The sequence below is a fragment of the Astatotilapia calliptera genome, chromosome 9, assembly GCF_964374335.1.
Source record: "Astatotilapia calliptera chromosome 9, fAstCal68.1, whole genome shotgun sequence".
NCBI classification, from domain to species: domain Eukaryota; kingdom Metazoa; phylum Chordata; class Actinopteri; order Cichliformes; family Cichlidae; genus Astatotilapia; species Astatotilapia calliptera.
In genome coordinates, this window is record NC_137430.1 from 27,377,633 (window position 1) to 27,399,963 (window position 22,331).

At 38.0% G+C, this 22,331-nt stretch overlaps 1 protein-coding gene across 1 annotated transcript in view; it reads right to left on the reverse strand.

Annotated features, from left to right (window-relative positions):
• Positions 1-22,331, reverse strand: part of LOC113029358 (cadherin-12-like) — a 102,964-nt gene that overhangs the window by 51,710 nt on the left and 28,923 nt on the right. Inside the window, exon 2 of the mRNA XM_026180189.2 lies at positions 18,099-18,509. Within this exon, the coding sequence (XP_026035974.1) occupies positions 18,099-18,344 (246 nt within the window). The 5' untranslated portion in view covers positions 18,345-18,509. The remainder of the gene's footprint in view (positions 1-18,098; positions 18,510-22,331) is intronic.

The window sequence follows — 22,331 nt, forward strand, 5'->3', positions numbered from 1 at the left end:
TTGTAACCAGAGGAGTCAGCACAGTTTCACAGTATCACAGCTCCAGCAAGAGAACCTCTTTGTATATAAACCCAGGACAGTGGCAGCTCTCTTTGTACAAGACAAACAAGTTCTGGGCTGGTGTTCGAAAGCCTATTGACACAGTTATGTTTTCCTCACTGCAGCGCTCATTCATACAATTCAAAGCCTTTTAAATATTTAAAGGCTGTAATGCAATGTGATCATCACCATATATGATTATGGATTTTTGCTTGCTAAGGTATGGAATTTCCATAGCCAGCTAACTACTTGTGGCTTGGGGCAAAACATCTTTTTCATTTTTATTCTATCAAAAAAGGGATCTGAGTAGAGGTTGCTACATTTCTGGTTGTTTTTAAACCTGTGAACTGATTCCTGTAATCACCCTCTTACAATGGCACTACCTAACACGTGGATAGATCCACACTCTAACACTCACATTTCTCTCGATTAAATTAGCCTTTCTTCAGCCTGTAAATATTAACCTTTTTGCACATAGATAATTCCAGTGAATTTCCATGGCAATGCCCGGCATAGAGCCAAGAGTAAATGTGGGATGAGGCCATGAATTCTTTGTAGATTATGGTTCAAAACAACCCAAGACACACAGACATGTGCACAAACACACTAGAAGTAATTTGAGATTCAGAGCAAATTCCCAAGCTCACGCAAGCATAGCCTGGCATTATAATGTTATCACCCGTGGTGCATTATTTATTTCTACAGAAATGAATGAAAATTAGAGTTAGTACATGACCCCTATTGGATGGCAGCAAAACCACATAATATTTTCTGCAATGACCAAAAAAAATGCAAAAAGTATTATTATTGTCTAATATACATAAAGTAATAATGATAAAAGTATGATCCTCAGGCACAAACTAGATATTGTAACAACAAAATGTGTTTGCATTTATCCTTAGTTAGTAATATAAGGTGATTCTAACTTATGATTGGCATGTACTGTAACATCGTAACAGTATATATCATGATGTAGCAGAATGTGGGCCACAACCAACGTTAAATAATTAAAAAGTACCTTTTTACTTGGTTTCCTATATGCAGATGTGCTGTGCTTATATTATACCCTTATGTACTACTGTTAATTTAAAACTACCATCTTATGTCAATTTAACCACTAACTGACATGTGAGTTAAAGCAAAAGATGGTAACATTTATTGGCTGAAGGCCCTCTTGCCGAGGGACATGTTGGTCTTATAATGAAGAGAAACCAGTGGATCAAGTGTCTCCACATGAAGAGAATTCAGTCCTTGAAAGAAAGGGATGTCGTAACGTGCCTGTCATAAAGTATTAAAACTAAACAGAATAAAATGAAAACTTGTTGCAAGTGCTTACAATGAAACAATAGTGTCAGTATTTGCAACTGAAAACTTCTTTCCAATCATGCTTGAATGGTTGAGCAGTTTCATTTATCCCAGAGGGTCTCTTAATTTTAATGATAATTAATTGTGATTTTTCATGTGTCTCAAATTAACATTGTAAAAGGCTTTGGGGTATTTCTTTTGTTGCTATCCGCCTACAGGGCAGCACTGTAAGTGTACAGAAAAACTCATTTTTAAAACTTTAACAATGCATCTTCATTTCATGTGAGGATGAGTGCCTGCACTCAACCCAATGGGCAATGACACGGGGTTGAGGGTGGAAACTTCTAGTTTGGAAGATATGTTGATAAGGAAGGAGCCTCGCTTTGGGAACTACAGGGACAGACAAAGCAACCACACAGAATTAAAAAATTAAAAAATAAATTTTGAACTGGCCAGGCAACAGACTGGTGACCTGTCCTGGGTGTTCCCTACCTGGGAAAGTGTCCAGTCCCCAGCGATCTTGAACTGGTTAACAGGATGGTTGGATGGATGGAATGATAGACGGTAACTGGAAGATGTTGTGGATGAAGTCAATAGAACTTAATGTGCAAAATGCCAAGTAATTAGCAGCTTAAAAAGAAAAGCACACTCACACACTTACACACACACCTATGCCATCAGAAACCAGGAATAGTTTTGCTTAATGTTACAATGCTTTGCTGCTAAATGGAGTAACATGAGCTCATGAGGACTGCAAAGACCCGAGGAGTTCTGGGTTTGATGAAAATATCGTATTAAATACCACATTAAAGAAAACACTGTGATTACAAAATATAGCATATGATTCAGTGACTCCATTTGTCATTTTCTCCATTTCTGGGTGCCATTGTGCCTCTGTGCCATTTGTCAATCTCAGGCTCGCTGCAGTTTTACTTTTGCCTGTGTATGTGTATGAGTGCAAGGGCTGGGTGATGCATAATATATAACGACGTATTGACTGCCAGTGTATGTCAATTATTTCACCAGGTTTCTCAAGTCCAAAATTAATTAATTAATTTAAATCATTACTGTTTTTTTGTCTGATTTCTTGCTTCCTTTCTTTTTGCGTCTGACCTAAAACATTTAAGAGGAACATTCTTATTTATTATCTATAATCATCTATTTTACTTTTTGCTGTGATGTTGGGCTATAGGCTGCTGTGCCATTATGCCTGGCTGATGTCCTGCTTATAGCTTCTGTGAGATTTGTTTCATGTACACTTGAATTTTGTTTGTTTCCTGCTAGCATGTGTGCAGGCTTGTGCAGCATGTGCGTCATGGTTTTGGCCCATCTGTTCAGCTTTTTCAGATATCCAATTGACATTTGTTTATTGCAGCAGAGAAGTTGATGAAATAGTTTGAGTTGTTATGATTCTTTTTTTTCCCCATCATTTTGAGTCATGCCATGTCTCAAAAATGTAAAATGTGAATCAGTAATTATAAAAATCAAGAAAAGACAGAAGGGTTTTGGTTTCAGTGGCTATGAAAAAAGATGTGGTTTACTTTTTCTCTGTTCGGATTATTGATTTGTAAAACGTAGAATCCATGTGGGAAATTCTGTGATGGCTTTGCTTAAGGATGCAAAGGCAATAGGTGCAGATGCACCTATGCACCTAGATGCAATAGGCTTCCTGATATGTTTTCTGTCTTTATAAAGTATAATTGGGCTGTTTTATTTTCCTTTGTTTATATTCTACTTTGGTTTAAGCCATTGTGCTCTTACTTTGGCCACTGTGCTTGGCTGTGCATTTCATCATTTAGTAAACCTGCCATGATGTTGCTGGCTGCAGTTCCCTGCTTCTTGTCTCCGCTGTTGTAGGATGCATCAGGCTCTTGTAAAATCAGCTGGGCAGAGAGCTCCCTCTCTAATTAAACTGTCTTCATCACAAAATCTGGGCAGCACTTTTTGGAGCAGTAATGATTACAGTTATTTATCATTTTCTGATGCTATATGTAACACAGTACCATGTCTGCGGGTTAAACTACATTCAGATACCCTAGGGCCTGGGGTATAAACACAGTCCTTTGTGGATATACGCACTCTTATGTGGAGAATTGTATTTTGTTGAGCCAAATGAAAGGCAGCCATTTCTTGTGGATCTTTTGACTGACAGCAGTATGGTTTAAGTGTTGTTGCCCTCCAGTGCTCCCCAGGAATTTGTGCTTCAGAGTTTGCTGGTCTTTAATAAAACACTGTGTATTCTAGTACCTGGTGTTTTAGTTGGACAGTATCAGAGCATCAAGAAGAGTACAAGATGAATAAGGGTTTTGTGTAACTATGGTTCATGCATCTTTCACCTTGTGTCCTGTTTTGCAATCTTGTAAACATTCAAAATCTATTCAAACGGTTTATGAAATCACTTGTACTACAGTAGATTTCCAACTGTGGGAAGATGAAATTAAATTAATAGTGAACAGCGAGGGCTTGAAATACATATTTCAAAATTGCGGAGGGAATTCTTCACTTAAATGTTTTCCGCAAGAGGGTTTTCGTATACACTGTGAGCTTAACTAAAGATTTTATTGCCCTATCCTTGGTAGAGATTGTGTTTTGATTGTGCTTTTCCTTAAACTACATGATTGCTGTAACATCTGCTCTGTTTATATTTGCTTTGGAAGTTTTATATTATTCCATGGCCATGTCTCCATGGCATTCTGCATTCTTTCAGTTTTCCTATAACTATCACCACATCAGCCCTGTGTATATTAGAAATCGCGCAACTCATTTCACCATTATAAGTTCAAACCAAGGGTATAATCTCAGGCAGCTAGTCTGAAACTTGTTTTAGGACTGCTTAGGAACAGGAAGAGGCCATCACCAAACTGCTGGGAGCATGAAATTATCCAAACTGTCTTGTTAAGCTGCAGCATTAACAGTTCCTTTCACTGGAACTAAGGGGTCGAGCCCAACTCCTGCAAAAACAACCCCACACAATAATCTCCCCTTTACCAAAAGTATACTTGGCACATTGGAGTCAGACACGCACTATTTTCCTGGCATCGCCAAACCGAGACCACTGACATCAGATTGCCAGTGATATGGTATATCAGAGAATGCTGCTCTAGAGTCAAGTGGCATCATGCTTTACACCACTGTATCTGACACTTTTTTGTTAGTGTTGGTGATGCATGTGACGTACATTCACGACTGTTCCCAATCGCTTCAACTTTATAATAACACCAATAACAGTTGACTGTGAAATATTTAGCAGTGATGAAATTTTAGGGCTGGACTTGCTATACAGGTGTCATCCTATTACAATACCACAGTGGAATTCACTGAGCTCCTGAGAGTGATCCATTCTTTCGAAAAGGTTTTTAGAAGCTCTCTGCATGCCTAAGTCCTTTATATTACCTGTGCCCATTAAGGTGACTGGAACACCTGAATGCAATGATCTGACGTACGAGTGAATGCTAGGGCTGGGTATCGTCACTGATTTCTATAACTGATCCGATTCAGATTCACAAGATCCCAATTCGATTCAATTTTGACTCAGACAGTCAGAAATATCATAATACTGATCATTCATTAGTGTATGAATGATCAGACATATTCAGATTTTTATATCCATGTATAAAAACAAAGTTGACACTTGTGAGACTTCATCAGAGGTGTTAGCATCACAGCAGATGCCTTTGTGTTAAAGCAACTGAGGATCAAATACGGAAAACCATGAAGAAAATTTTGCTGGCCTGGCTTTTTATGGCAGATAACCAACTTAAACATGTTCCACAGGAAATCAAAAACAGAAGAAAACCATGAATCAACATATGAACATTACCTGATGCTGCTGAAGTGAAGCAGGGCAAAGTTACAAATATTTTGTTGGAGACACAGCTAAGCGTTTTGCAATTTGACATAATTTGTTAAAGTTTACATTTCCTTGGTATTCAACAGCAGAAATGAGGCTTTCTTGTTGGAGGTCATTTTTGGAGAAAAAAAAACAGCTCCCGAAGGCATGGTACACAACGGTAGACTGGCGCATAATCAGCACGAAAGCACAATAAGCAAGAGAATAATGCAGAAAATAGAGATTTTTGATGGTAAACTGGTCTCTAAGTACACTGACAGAGAGCTGTGCAGGAAGTAAAAGCAAAATTAAGAAGGAATTCATAGCAAAGTTTTTCAAATGTGAAGCGTAGTGTTGATCTTCTTTTGCTGCTGGTTCAGTGAGTTTTGTTTGGAGACTGACGAAACCTGCAGCTTCAGAATCTGTGAGATTTCGGTTTTCAGGATTGTGGTGTTACTGAAAAATACATTTATATTTAAAAATCAATTCAGGTTTTAATGAATCGATATGGCATAATTCAAACTAAAATCGATTTGATTTTTTAAACCCACCCCTAGTGAATACCTAGTGAATATCTGTACTTCCTACTAGCGGTGGGCTTATCAATCCAAATATCAATACCAACTCTAGTATTGGTATCGGATCGGTACTAGCACGATTGGATTGATACTTTGCTTTTATCCATTAAGTTCAGTATGTAGCCCACTGAACTGTGTTAATTATTTCTTTGCAAAAAATGAACCGCAAACATGCACTATAAAAAAAATGTCTGAACGTTTTTGTGTGCTTTAAAGACAGAAATATTTACATCCCAGGTCAACAAAAACCCAGTCTCAGAACACGTGAAAAACTGAAAGGTGTGTTTTGTTGTGTTAACTAATTATTGTGGAAAGTAACAATCACAGTGATATAGTGGTGATTAAAACTGTGCAGAATTTGCAAACTGAGAATTTATCTCATAAGTCATGGCACCTACTCTCCCACAATTAGCTGCCTGAATAACTTAAAATAATTTGTACTGATATCGGCAATCCTGGCCCTGTATTTACTTGGCATTGGATTGATACCAAAACTTGTAGTGTGGCACAGCACTGCTGTGAATGAGGGAAAGTGTGAATGTTGAATGTTTTTGCTGAAATGTCCAGGCAAGTATACATGTTAAATGACAAGATACCTGTTCAAATAGCATCAATTAACACACAACTTTAGTTCTTTTTACATTTCTTTATGATAATTCTTCATAATTGAACAATAAGAACAAGTAGTCTGATGTCCTGTAATCATTATAAAGCTATAATCTGAAATACAATAACACATTAAGTTTTTGTACAAAGTATCGGATCAGTTGATTGCGCCGTGAATTTGACTTGGTATCGGTTCGGAAAGGAAATCCGTGGTATCTCACAAGACTACTTCCTACTCTTTACATTTTCAAAACAGGTTCGTAACTTTTGCTTTAATGCACTTGAGAGGAGTTATTTTATGTCACTGCTGGTCTTCAAACCGATTTGAGCCTAAACAGTAACATATGATAAGAAATCCTGTTCGTGTATTAATCGCCAGAGGACATCGCATAAAAAGAGATGAGATGTGCCAAATTAAGGGGCTAAAAGTGGGTTGGTGTTTTTATTTATTTATTGCCACAACACTGGAATGACTAGCCCTACTGAAGAGGAGCGAGCATAAAAGGAGTGACCTTTTTTAAGTGTCAGGTAATTTCAAACGCAATGTTTCTGTCAGCTCAACAAACGTCAGCAAAGACAAACTGTTCATGTGCGGTTTGTCGCACATTGTGTTGCTAGCTAAAGCCGCTGTATTTCACAGGGAGAGAAAAGAAGGAGCGCTAACTTCACTCAGAGATGGAGAAAGATAAGAAAAACAGGACAGGAGCGGAAGAAGATATACATTTAAAGGTAAGAACTGCTCTGTGGTATCTGATAAACTGGAAAATTAAAGCTTACATGTAAGTCCTCATGTTTTTAAATCGGATATTGGGTCTGTACATGTGACAGTATGTTTTGATTTTTTTTAATATTGTGGAACATTGCTATTTAAAGGTTGCATGAAAATCCTGTGCATAGTGAAGGTTAAACAGGTTAGTTTGCTGTACTGTGATGGATTTAAAGTAAAGAACAGCGTGTGGTGCACAGCGGCTGTGGTTTCATGGTCAGAGTTACAACGAGTGTTGCAGAGATTCATATGAATTTTAGCAGATGATGCTTAGATTCACTGACTGAATTCCACCGTCATACCAACTTATACTGTCTAGAAAAAATACAGCATAAACAGTGTACTGTCAGTGAGGATGGAAATCGGCCAAGACAACTCATGAAACATCCGCTGACATCTTGCTGAATTCAGTTGTGTGCATCCACAGAGAGAAGCAGGTCAGCTGATCACAACCTGTACATTAAGAAAATCTACTGGAGCTCTCAGTAGAAATTACTGTGAGATCCTTTTCCCCACGCTGAGCCCCTACAGCTAATTTTTTTGGACTTAAGTTTTTCCATTCCCATCTCCTGATATTATTTTGTCATTATGTTAATACAGCACAAGGTTCAGTTAGCTTTGCACAAAAATAGATATGTCCCCCAAAGAGCAACTTTTTACTTTCTTACTTTGATTACATTTGAGAGCTTGTACATTTTTACTTTTGAGTAAAGAAATTGAATCAGTACTTGGACGTTTACTGGAGTGGTTTTTAGCACTAGTATCTGCACTTCTTCTTGTACCTCTAAGTATAGAATGTCTGTACTTTTGCCACCTCTGCTGACAAGAAACATACAGGGTCGCACTCAGCACAAACACCTGTGTTCAGTCATCATCGTCTAATACAGGTTCTGCAACAAGCAATGTAAATATGATAATGAATTTTAAAATAATTGTTTTGATCACACATGAATCGCACAATGTGATTGCAGTTACATAACTTTATCTGCCACAGTTCCAGTGAACAAAACAGGGAGCACTTGAAGTCTGTAGTCAGTAGTGCTGAGCCAACATCTTCACACCACTGTCTCTTACAGTGCACTGTTTCAGATTGCTTAAGGTTGTTTAGTTGTTTGCGATAGCTTCCATGTACTCTACTTTGTGATGTGATGGTGTTTAATCAATATACTAATGACTCATAGGCTGCCCTATCATCAGTCAACACAGTACTACTGTGGGCGCATTCATATTTTTGTGTACTATTGAGCAAATAATCACATTGTATTTATGAGAGTTTATATTTAATTGTCATTTAACTAAGAAGAGAGTGGGGGAAAACAAGCCTCTTCTGGGTATTGGCATAAAAAGAATATTTTTCACATTTGTAGTTTATTCAATACAAGTACCCAAGAGAGGAACCTGCACATTGATTCAGAGCTGCAGAATTGGAGATGAAAAAGAAATGCAAATGCAAAATGAACAGGCTCATTGCCCCATTAATTATAAGTGAAACTTGACTGATATTAATTAAAAATTCCATTGCACTAACAATGGTAATCAATTATGTAAAGAAAGTCCATTAATAAGAAGGGAGACAAATGCTTTGTTTAAGCTATAAAACACCCACAAGACAAGAGACATGATCGTATCCATAACCTTTTTAACAATACGGCTTTTTAAAAATAGAGACGGGGAAATTCCTTCCATTGTTGTAGCACTGCTTCCAATTTCTAACATATAAACAAAACAGTTACAGTTTTCAGTAATGCCATTTATTTCATTTGCACACATTAAGTAAATTAACTTGTGGAGAATGAGTGAATAAGAGCTGGCTTGTGATGATATCCTTCCTCTCCATTTTTCATGTTAAGCACAATTAGTAAAACTCTCTGCTCAAGGTATCAGGTGACATGGCAGCTATAAAAAGAAACTGCTCGTGTGTGGAGCTGAAATGAGATTCCTGTTGCCATCCAAGCTCACACTGTCACTGCACTTACATTTCATTTGTTTACATTTCTTTTTTTTTTTTCTTTAATGTCCTTTAGTGTTCACAGACTGTCAGACAAATGTTTCAGTGATCACGAAGCAGTTCAGATTTTGTTGGCATAGCTTTTAAAGGGGAAAAAAAGATTAGATTTAGGGTTAAACCTTTAATTTCCACAGTATTGAAGAAATGATGAGCAGCCAATGCGCCAGCAATGCTTTGAAAACAAATATGGCTAAGGCAACTACTCATCTATTAATCATCAGGGCAAAATACTAATATTGACTCAGACTACTCAACTACTAGCAGAAATGATGGGAAATGGTAGCTCATCTTACCGGCTGTAAAATAGTCACATATTTGGAATTTGCCTTGCAGTAAATTCTTGACTGTGCAAGAGGTCGGTGATCCCTGTTCCTTTTAGGATTTGCAGTGCATGGTTCCTCATTGGCAATGCAGTAAACCCTGCATATTGATTAATTTGAGTGATTTCAGAGAACGTAACCAACCTCTGTAGAAAATGCTGTAATTGGATTTCTGCAACCAGGATTATGTGGAGCTCCTCTAAGGAATGCATATCACAGCCACAACCCTTTGCTGATAGCGAGCCAACATTGTTCCCTGAATGGTCCAGCAATCCCGCACCACTGAGTGCATTTACAAAACTGTAAACAAGTCGAAAAAGAGTTAGAACGTACTTGCTCTTCTTGTCTTTAAATGCAGTTAAATGTCTCTGTGGATTATTCACATTTCGTGGTATACAAGCGAAACATGCTTCCTGACTGGTATCACAAAGCTCTTCTTTGCATATTTATTATACTTTATATTTATTAAATAAATTGATTCTAATCCATATTTAATTGTGGATTATGCTTTGAGCAAGACCAGGGCATATTCTATATGTCACCTGTCAGAATTTATACTGTGCACTGTTAATGAGAGTAAAACATTCCACTGCTCTTATGCGCCCCTGTTCTATTGCTGTCTTGTATTCATTAGATAAGGTCTGAAACCACCATTCAGTTCAGCCATTCAACCACTGTCCTAGCAACTCAGGAGTATGATGACAGTATGGCAGTCTGTTGGCATTGGGGTACGTTGCAGGTGGCTTGAAGTTCGTGTATTGTCAGGGCACATGATGACTCCTGGTTGCATTGTAAGTTTTTGCAGGTAATTTTGGTGAGCAGCGGCTGATGGAAGGAAAATACTATGCCAAATCCTGCAAGCTTATTATAGCTGATCGATACTGGCCTCCGAGCTATTTCTTTGCTGCTGACAACTCGGAGCTCCCTGTCTGGTTTGTGTCATACCTCAGTCAGGTAATGGGGACGAAAAGCTAACAAAAAAAAAGATATTCATACAGGAGGCTATACTGGTAGATACGCAATCTCAGAAAACACGTGTGAGGAAGGGAGAGAGCGAAAGCAAGAGGCAGTAACAGAGTGACAGATATTGTCGTGGGTGTGCGACAGCAGCAGTCAGAACTGAGACAACTGCGTTTACCATTTGCAAATGGGTCAATTGTAAATTGTTTTTGATGTAAATGTTTCCTAGGCCAAGAATCCGAGGAACTCGTGCTAAGATTACTGGTTGTATACAAGGCTACCTTTTGCAAATAACATTATGCAGTACTGATTTTTTTCTTCTTCTTTCTTTAAATAAAACATTGATATATATGATTCTGTTGATCCCAGAAAACAGGGTTAAGGCTGCATTCCATTTCCTCATATCACACATGATTAAACGATATATTGATGTGTGATATGACATGCACAATGCTATTTTCTGCCTACAGTGCCAACAATACTGCCCATCAGTGTCATTGTAAACATAGAAAAAGTGGACTATGGTATAAAGTGATACTGATTGGGGCATTAGTGCACCATTTGGATATATGGCCCAAGCAATTCAGGGGAAAAAGCCCATTACCCATGAGGACAAAATATGTGAAATATATATTACTTTGGCAGGACAGATGAATGGCATCATTAGCTTTTATTTCAGCTGTTCTTTTCAGAAATCCCGCAGCATTCATCACTAACGTACATTACAATTGTAAATGCTCTCAACCTCTTAATATGTTGTAACGAGCAGCTGACTCACCGACACACTCCATGCATACTCTTCAGGAGAGCAATCCTTTCAAATTATGCAGAATGTGACAGTGAATTAAAAAGGTGGCAAACTTGAATTCAGAGGTGAATTCAGAGACTGGTAGGGAGCATATGTACAAGTTGGACATACTGCATAGAAGTCATGCACAATTCAACAGGATTCTTGAAAGACTCTTCAAATTGTAGCTTTCTGTAGCTTAGCTGTTGATCACTGGCTACCAGTCTTCATAGCTTCATGCAAAACAGTGTTATGAAGGCTGAGAGTTTTGGAGTTGAAGTTAATTATCCGCTCGCTTGCCTTGTAGTCAATCAAAGTATTTTATCCCAAGTATTTTACAGCAGTGGCTGTCATCATCAAATGATGTAAACAGGTTTGCTGCTTTTATATGGCCGTCTTCAGGTTTTAGCTTTACAGCTTAATTCCATAGCATTTAAAACAAACTGTATTTAACAGTGTGGAACATACTATCGCAGAGTAAGGCTTGTAAATTTCATATGGTCAGCTGATGGAATCGCTCTCTTTGTTGAGCCTGGTGCATAAGTCTTGCTGAAAAGGTTTTTATGTCCTTCTTATAGGTCCTCATTGAAAGATTAAATTGCAGGCTTCACATCAGTAATAAATCTCAGCCAGGTGTGGGGTGGTACTGGGAGGAAGAGCCATCAATAAAAAGAAGGATGGTCATTCCTTGTCAGGCAGGAAACAAACAAGTTGTGGGAGAAACAGCTCTGCCCTTTCTAGAAAAAGAGGCTTATTGACTTATATGTAAATAAGTGACCTTTTGTCTGCAAGTGTGAAAAGCAGGGCATTGGGGCATGTCCTGCATGTCTTTGCATACACTGCATATATTTTTTCTTTCCTTGTATGGGTTGTAAATGTGACTCTTTAAATTGATTGGCTTTCTCTTTAACCTTCAGTGCCGTTACGGGTTAAATAATTGCTTTGTGCCACCGTGTTGCTGCGTTTTTTAATTTTTTTTTTTTTTTTTTTAATGAAAGCAATTCCCTGTCTGCTTTTTCTTGCCAAGTGTATAATTTGTTGAGTATCTTTTGAGACTGTCATTGGCAGCACATTCCATTGTTGTCATTTTCTCATGACTTGCATAAAGAGAAAATAGTGGATTCCCTATCATGTCTATTTTTTTCATCTTCAGTACAACTGGTTAATTATCTCTTAGAATGAATACATGGTAAAAAAAAAAAAAAATCATGCATGTGAATCAAGTTTGCAAAAGCATCCAGTGTCACAAGCTTTATACTGTCATTTTACAGTGCACTGCTTGATTTAGAAAAAACAACAACAGCAAAAAAAAACAAAAAAAAAAACAATTCAGGTGTACAGTTCAGATGGATTTGATAACATGAAAACATTTCTTATCTGGGGCCAGTACTCAGTTACAATTCTTAGATAATGTTGCACTGAAAAAACTGAAAACAAAGTTTTTAGTTTAGTATCAGTGTAATAATCTCTCTTTACCTTCCTCTAACTGTATATAAGCATATTGTCTTGAGCATCCATATGCAATGCAATATAAAGTACTCACAATATGCATGACTTTATATAAAATTGGAGCATCAAGCTAGAAAAATCCCAGCAGTCTGGTTGGCAAAAATAAGAGATACATTGGGTTTTGATTACATCTCTACTCTTAAGTATTAAGATAGTGTTGTCATTCAGAAGACAAGTGCTGTTTAAGTGTATTCTGAGTTTCCATATTATTAAAAATCTTAGGGAATTGCTTCCAACATCCATAGCCATCAACTTTAAACAGAAAGTGACATGATGTCAGAGGAAAAATCTCGAAAATAGCTCCCGAACTCATTGGAGAGTTTAATCGAGAGTGAGAGGAAGCAGTTTGACTTGATATGCAGCCACGCTGTTAATAGTTTTTTTTTTTTTAACGTCAGATAATCACTGCTTGGCACACGAAAGGCCTCAGCATTATCTTATTGAGGGTACAGAGGGTTGTTATATTAACCCCCACGAGCCCTCCGGGCTTCGTTGCTAAACTGCAATAATGATGCTGTCAACATGAGTCTTAAAATTTTCTTCACGTATATTCTTGAGTTAAGTGCATGGTTAGGTGTCGTTAGGATTTTATTGATGGTTGTATTAAAAGGGGTGCAGCTTATTGACATTAGCAGTAAATTTATCACTATGCAAATGCACATTTAGCGTTGCATTTATTAATGATCATGCCTTTCTATTGGTTATAGTTTAGCAATAGAGATTAATCAATTAATTTACTATTTGCTACATTGGGCCAGCACATGAAGTTCCCCTCCAGCTCATGTTTTAATTGCACCGGACTGATACTGAATGTACACGAGTTTCGAAACATCGAAACAGCCAACGCATCAGATTTAAGAAAACATTTGCAATGTGTGCCAAACATTCTACAGCAGCTATATCAAGTTGTCAGCAAGAAGATGACGTGGCCACCACAGCTGGTGTTGTAACTGTCCCTCTGTTAGTGACAAGCTCTACCTGCTGGTGCAACTTTCAGTAACTGTCTCTGCAAACGTATTGTCGGTGCAGCGTATTACTTTAAATTTGAGGGAATGAAACCACATTGATGATGCAGTCTCATTAGTAGACAATTACACTGTGGAAAACTTAATTTAAATTTAGGTGCCTAACCATTCAGTGAATGAAAAGTGCTGTGAAAATACTAATGGAACAGCAAAGAAACAATGCTGTACACACAAACGCTGACACAATACTTTATGTGCTATCGTTATAAACAGCAGAGAAAGATGGTGAAAATATATTTGTTTTACTTTTATGTTTATGGCATTAAAGCTTGTTTCTTCACATTGCTGAGAACAACCTCACCATAAAAGTGAACAACGAGCATGACATGTTAATGTGGTTTAAAACCTTTATAATATCCTTGGCAGACTATGTTTCCTTTATTTACACTACAAATCAAATCTGGTATTAACATGCCCTTTTTGTGCTTTTTCAAATGTAAATGTGATTCACTCTAAGTGCATCTTTAATAGAAAAAAGTCCATAAAGCATTGTGATTGTATGCAGAAAAGTAAAAAAAAAATGCAAGAACTCAGAGCATTTGTTAATACAAGCAGTTGGGACTAGTAGTAGTGCTAAAGACCTTGCTGAATCCGGTGACCTTACTTACACCTCTGGGAGAAATCGGGGTAATTAAGTAAGTAGTGGAGGTGAACCTGCAGTTGTGACTGTAGCGTTTCTAACATTCCTCTCACGTTTAGTGTCTCCTACCTTAAGTTCCCGAGCATGTAGCTGTTAGTGTTGGAGTGTATAAAATCCTATCTAAATATTAAGATATATGATGTGTTTAAAAACAGTGTGAATATTGTAGCTCTGTGGTTCTTTTTTTTGTCACACACAGTTACACAGTTTGTATTTTTAATTTAGATGGCATATATTAAACGGTATATAAGCTGGAGTGTAGATTCATTTTCTTTATTTTGTACTCATCTGATAATAACAGAACAAGTGAAAATGCAGACATGGCATATCTTTCTGCTTGTGGTGCAGAAGAAAAGAAATCTTGCTTTGCTTGCACTCATTAATCCAAAATAGATCAGGCAGCATTTGATGTGTTTTTTTTTTCATGTGTTTTTCTTCTGCCCTTTACAGACAACCTAGTCTCACAAATTTACATAAGTCTGTCACCCAGAACCTTGTTATTTATTTTTAGTATTATATCATGTTTAAAAGACCTTCAGTTGCTCTAGCTAAACCTTATGTAAGCCACTAAGACAGGACTAAGGTAAATTAAATCAAGCAAACTAAAGCTGGACCAGTGAATCATCTTTTTATATCAGTTATATCAGGTAACTGTATCCATCCATCTTCTTCTGCTTATCCGAGTCACAGGGAGGGGGGGGTGGAGCCCATCCCAGCTACCACAGATCGCCAGTCTGTCACAGCTAACACATGGAGGAAGACACTTACAGTCACATACACACCCATGGCATATTTAGAACCACCTAAACCCAATAACTGGACTACGGGCAGAACCCAGAGTACTCAGAGAGAACCTTGCAAACATCTGAACTCCACACAGAAAGGGCCAGGCCAGATGTCAGGACCTTCTTGCTGTAAAGTAACGATACTAATCACCATGCACATGCTGCCCCAGGTAGAAGTACAGAAATGCCCAATTAGGTTTGTTGCATCATTATTAAATGGATTTGCAACTAGGAAAAATAAATACATTTACCAATATAATAGAAGAAGCAGGATATTCTGAGATACACAAAATGATTTGGTTATTTATGTCTGTCAGATGCTTTGAAACATGAGTTATTTTAGTGGGAATAGTCAAGCAGTAAAACCAGGTAGAATTGCATGTTATCCAGTTATGTTTGTGCCGATTGCATTGGCGCTGATATTGTTTTGGTGAAGTCTAAAACTGAGGTGAGCGTGTTCTGACAATTTGACGTACAGCAAGGCAGATGTAAGCACAACTAAATGTTATCCCGCTGTGCTTTAACATCTTCCTTCTCCACAAACAGCTGGTGTGTTCAGGCAAAGGCACTAGTTAATAGGCAAACTTACTGATCCATAATACCAGTACTGGCAATGTCCCCATTCCTCGTCCGATACGTGTCTGCATTCTGTGCTGTCAGAACAACTGGCAGAAATACACCTTGTTTGTAATGTGACTCGTGTTTTGTTTTGTTTTTTTTATTTATTGGCCAGCACTAATTAGTAGTGATTTGGCTGTCAAAATTACAGTTGGCAGTGATGCATTTAATGCTCTCGAAATAGATTTTGATTATTGCTAACAGGGTCAGGATTTATTAGTGTTTGTCATTCGTCTCACACATGCATGGATGCAAGTCGTTCTCCTCCTGCTGTCAGAAGTACCTTTTTCTGAGCTTCCTCTGTGAGCGCTGTTCCTACAGTCAGATCGTGCCATTTAAACTTTAAAAGGAAAGATTAATTGTCTGCATTAATCATCTCCTTGATAAATTGGAGTGTGGCATGTAAAATCCCCCCCCCTTATTAGTCCATTGTTGATAAATCTCTTATGACAGCATTTTTAACAATCACGTACTAAAGTATAGTGATTGCTGTATTCAGAATTCAGTTCAGCTCCTGGTTCCTTTTCATGTTTCATTCTCCTCTTTGCTTTCCCCACATTTCCCATAGATCTCTGCTGCAGCTATCAAATAAAGGCAAAACAATAAAAATAATAATAAAAACACAAAAAGTAATGAATAATAACAGCACTGAGTACGTTATATACCTAAATAAATGCCGGGTAACATACTCACAAACCATGTCTCATTAAAATACCCTTTTTGAGCTATAGGTGTGCATTTGGATAAACTAGTCACATGTACACTACTTGTGCTTTCTATATTACTTAGCGTATGTTAAAAAAACACCCCAAACTGCTTCAGCTGCTTCACTAAACTTTTTCCTCTTGGGTTCAGTTGCCTCTCTGTTGTCAGATAATTACTACTTCAATTGGTCCAGAAGGACACTTCTGCCACAGAGGATAAAACAAAAGTGTCTTGAGCTCCAATTCACTGCAGGTCACTGGCTGGAAATCATGAGTACACTCTAAAGTGAAAACATTACCACATTAGATATTGATGTAATATAGAACACGCATTCATTGCAGACTTATGGTCAATTATAGTCCATTAATGTGCCCTGTAAACAAAGCTGCTTCCTAAGGTCCTTGAACCCTTTCACCTACATCTTTATCTCTTAGTATGCTCTCTGTTTGAACATTTCTCACATTACCGTTCAATATGATATCACAGAAGTGTGTGTAAATGGTAACCCACTCCAGCGCTCCCCGTGCCATTTAACAGTGTACAATAAAAAGGTTAAGATTCAAAGGGAAATCCTCTCCCTTAAGATTTTCCCAACAAAGGTCCGAGGATCTCCAAATGCTTTTCATATGTTGAAGAATCAGTCAATTATTTTGAAGAAGAGCAGCCGCCCAGGATTAAGTGATTTAGGAGTGCAGTAGACAGCTGCTTCCCTGGCCCTGCTTTAGCCTCAGAGACTTCCACAAACAGCGTGGCTTGTCAGGGCTGATTGCAGTGGCACTGAGGCAGATAAGTCAGTCTTACTATTATCCTATGTAAGCTTGGAGTGCCAAATTACAACTTTAGCCTTAAACCCCCACAGAGTTTGCTTACGAATGTCTTAAGCCAGAACAGTGAATAAGAAATCCTGTGCTAAAAAGCGGGGACGGCCAAGGTTTGAGGTGACACAAAAAGATGTGAGTTTGATGGGATGTATGTGTATATATCTCCGTCTGGTTTCGGATCAGGCTGTTGGGTCTCTGCTGTCTTTTTATTGCTGTCAGCATCTTCCGTGGCTCATAACTATGATGTTCTGACACCTTTACAAGGACTGTAATTTAAATTTATTTCTACCACACCATCAAACCTTTCACCACTTCAATGTCATGTGTGGCTGGTCTAACGTGGAAATCTTGTGGCACAGCTCCATTATTAGGTCTGGATTTTTTTCTTGCGTGATGCTGGTCACATCATAAAACACTAAGAAATAGGAGCAGATTTACAAGCCTTAGGAGCATTATTAGATTAAAGAGGTAAAGTTCTTGGGGTTGAATGAAAATAGGCAACTTCTAGTATTTGCTGTTACTTGTATAAGTACATGGTATTAAAATAGTCAATAATTAATTATAACCTCAAGGAATAAAATATTTCCCATCTAAAATACTGGTAGTTTTAGGGTAGTTTTATAGTTACTCTAAACTAGAAGGTTTTTTTTCTGTTCCCTTCCTCCCATTTTATCTTCCTCATGTTCTATCGCTCCCTCCATTTACTCCCAATTCAATTTCTCCTAGGCTCCTTACTATGTGATTTATGACTTCTGCTGCACCATAAATAACAGTGGGAAAAAAAAAAAGTTTTTTACCTTGCCCACGTACTGCGGATCTGACCCCATGTACTCCTCCAGTACAAAGAACTGGTTCCACACCCAGCCCCTTTTGACCCGCTGAAATCCAGCTGCCCCATTCCTCATTGGGCCCACCAACCTCCTGGTGTGCTCCCTTCCCGTCCTGCTCCGTCCCAATGGTGGTAAAGGTGGACGTAAATAAGAGACCGAACCCTCGTCGACAAGAATCCACAGGAACAGCAGCAGGCAGTTCCTTGTTAGCATTGGCGATCTGTGCGGTTCAGGTCCCCAAGTTAAAGTCCAGTGACGAGAACTGAGCCACAGTGAAACAATCTGCGATGGCGTGTATGGAAAATGGGTGAGTTGTGAGACTCTGCAGCTCTCCCCGGTCTGTCAGGATCCCTCTTAGAGAGTTGTGGAGCTCATCACCTGAAGGAAAGAAAACAAATGTTTAGTCGAAAAGACGTCCTTATCCTCCACACCTGCACCAAACTGTAATAATACAGCTAATTCTGATTAGAGACAGTCCAGGAATGTCTTACAGCACTTGTGATTATCACAGGTTGATATGAAGTGCTGTTATCCTGCTATTCATAAATGTCAGTGAATCGATAGTACAGCATAGCCTTTATTCTTCCCCCAACCTCCATGCTTTACTTTTTAACTGCACAGTGATAAATGAGACTACTTTGATTCTCAAGCATAAAAATAATTGTTGTAATTATTTGCCTGGTGATAGATTACCTCTACACCAGACGGTTCTTATTGACGCATGCACTAATTATCTAGACTACTCATCTCTTTAGTGAAAACTGAGACTTTATTCTTGCTGTCAAACCACAGTGTGCCACTGTGCTGTGGACCTGTCACTGCCATGATTTCCCACAGAAGTTCAAAGTTATGTATTATTTAGTGACGCTTTAATGAGAGGTTGCTGATTAGCTTTATGTTTTGCCTCACAAACCTTGTCTTAGTATGAAACCCAATGAAACTTGAAAGTTGAACTCTACTGAAAAAAAAAAAAAAAACCTGACAAACGTTGCACGCAGCCATCTGAAAATAAAACGTGATACATTGGCAGTTCATATATCAAATTGACATGCGTATTGTGTAAAATGTCAACATGCTCTCAGTGATTTCTTTAGGATACGTTGCTTTCTTTCAGACATCGCTCTTATGTGGAGTGCATTTTGACAACTAGTGGCCACAGGAGATTGAACCTATTGCTGTAGCGTGTCATTTGACAGACATGTATTGTACAAAAGTGGCACCTCATGTAGAAGATATTCATTATACATATTACCACTCAAAGACATATAATGTTAGATTTCATTAGAACTTACAGTATATCCAAGAGGTTTTGTTTGCATAAAACTCATTAGAAGTTAATTTGATCTGATTTTGCATCAATGAGTGAAGGAAAAATGTAAAAACGGTTAAAACAATAATGGTTGTGTTGTGGTCTTACTTGTGCTATAGCGCCAGATGTAAAGTATGAACAAACCTAAACTGCTTGGTAAACATAAGGATTTAAGTTGCTTAAATATTTATGTTCATAAATTATGTTAATGAAAATGCACCTTATTTTGCCTGCCTTTCTTAGAGAAGTCTTAGACTTTTTTCCAGTACAGTAAACATCTTGAAGTATTACAAATTGTTTTGACCTGTACATTGGTGCATTGGAGAATTATTTTACATGTATGTGAAATCATTAATATAAAGTACCTCGCTGATCACACACCCTCTCTCTCTCCCAAAAGTAAGTTACCACGTGTTGGTGACTTTAACGGGGCAAACTGGTGCGTAACGAGACTTAATGCTGATACATGGACACTTGTATTGATTAAACAGAGGAAACTAGAAATAAAAGCCTGCCTCTAATTCAAGCCAGCTTCAAATGAAACCTTTCTTGTTGCAGTTCAGGTAAATAATGGCCCTGCAGTATTTGCAGAAATATGGCATGCAGATTTTAGATAATATTGAAACGACTCCACAGCGCATTTTTAATAGTTTTTCTGACCGCTCAGCCCCTGTGGTATACTTTAGTGTTGATCTAACACACATATCCACCAGTCTTAAATAAACAAATGAGAATGGAACACAAAAACATGACCGTTTGTGTGTGTCTAGAGATTATAGAGAGAAACAGGATTGCTAAAGTACATAATTTAGAAACCCCATTTTTGTCTGCGTTTAGACAGACATAAAAAATATACAGTTTCAAACTAATTTACTTGCAATTATGGATGTCAGGTGAGTCTTTTTTTTTTTAAAAATTATTATTAATAAAAGGACTGAAATGGTATTGTAATTGAACAATCACTCATTAGTCCATTGCACAGAAGAGAATGAAATATTACACAAGGAGCCTAATTTGTTAAGCTCATTCATTATTGAGCAAATGACTGTTGTACCGAGTGTTGCTGTTCACACCTTGTTTACAATCTTGACTACCATATCAACACTCATGCATTCAACTCTGGCCTTGTTACAAGACACTTAATTGTGCTGAAAACAAGAGAAGGCAACCACAAATGGTGGGAATGAAGAATGGAGCTAATGGTTTCCACACCTGGTTTATTATTCCTCTTTCCCTCCTAATGCACTTATAAGCTGTACAGTAATGGAAGACAGCGTGCCTCTAATTTCATAACTGGAGCCCTCATTGACATCATTGTCTTTGATTAATTATACTGACTTGGAACATCGGCTTCAGAAGAAGATTACTTCAACAAGGTTATGCGGTGCAACTGGATCCATTTATTCTCTCTGTCACGACAGTATCTTAAAAGTCAAAACTGATCTGCAAAGTTCTCTGTGCAAAATTGGCAGGAACTGTCTTGACATGGGTCAGACATGCCTCTCCCGCAGGTCACTCCTCATTTAGCATCGACATAATGGAAAATGACTGTTCCCATAATTCCTGGAAAATCACGATCCTCTGCCACTGTACGGTCCTGGGAGGGCTTGATGCATATTTTATGAGATAAGTTAATTAGCATATGTCTGGCTTCGGTTGTGAGCCTTGACCCAGGTGTCTACTTCAGATAACACAACGCAGTAGGCTGACAGTGTTCTCGCACATCACCTTCAATAATCAAACAACATATGGCTGGCCGATCTGCTGGTGCAGATTACCACCCACAAGAAACTCCCACAGAAAGTTATTAGTCGTCAAGGCTGCTATAAACATGACAAACGAATAAGTAGGCATTGACTTTTGGAAAAGGGGGGAGAAATGAGTCATCTGGATCAAGTTGTTGTTTTGCAAACACATTAATGTCTTGGTAGACAAGTGGGCAGAGATGTTTGTTTTCATCCTTCTTTAAAAACTGCAGCGTCTTGCAGTGGCGGCCAGCAGAAAATTTGTACTTGGAATAATAAGGTTAGGGATTTAGCTACGTTTGATATACAACGGAATTGATCTTGATTTCATATTTTAAATAGAGTGCTACCTGTGTACGATACACACAGGTAGCACACAAGGTCACCTTATGAAAGAGGAAGGCTTAACCAGTAACACAATTGCTACAAAGCATTTGCACAAAGCACATCTTTTCTTACACTCTACATTGTTATTTTCTCTATTAATATCTTTTTTTGTCAGGCACAGTATTCTCCATGTGACTCTGCAAATAACAAGTAATACTACAATATTATAATTTTACGTTTTTATAGTTTAGTACTGCATGCTGTTATTTTCCTCAGACGTACCTGTGTGAGAGGTTTTACCATCTTGTCCAACCCTAACAGCAGCATTTAGATTTCCCGAATGTACAACTACCGAATGAGATTTCACTAACCTTGTGTAAATGTTGATGATCATCTACACGAGGTTATCGACTTATACAGAGATGAATAAATATTCCATTGATTATAGAGCAACAGCATGCACATTTCACTGTAGACAGAAGCATCAAGTAGTGCAGCCTAAGCAGAACAATGCAAGAATGTAATACATAATTTATTGTCGTATGGCTTCTTTTTTCGTAAATCTTCATAATGACTTTTGCATTTAAAAGAGTGATTTTGAGTTTATGGATAGGAGGTCACAGACTGTGATGGACACATGTTCTGCCAGTCCAGGAATGACCTGGGTCCTTATCCCTAGTGCTACAATTTATACTTTACAAATTGAATTCTGTGCATAGGAGTAATGAATCATTCTTGGCAACGGGGGTGCAGGGCATCTCAGAAAGCTTATCGAACTCTGGTCTCAACATATTCTAGACTGGCTTCCTGTAGCTCTGC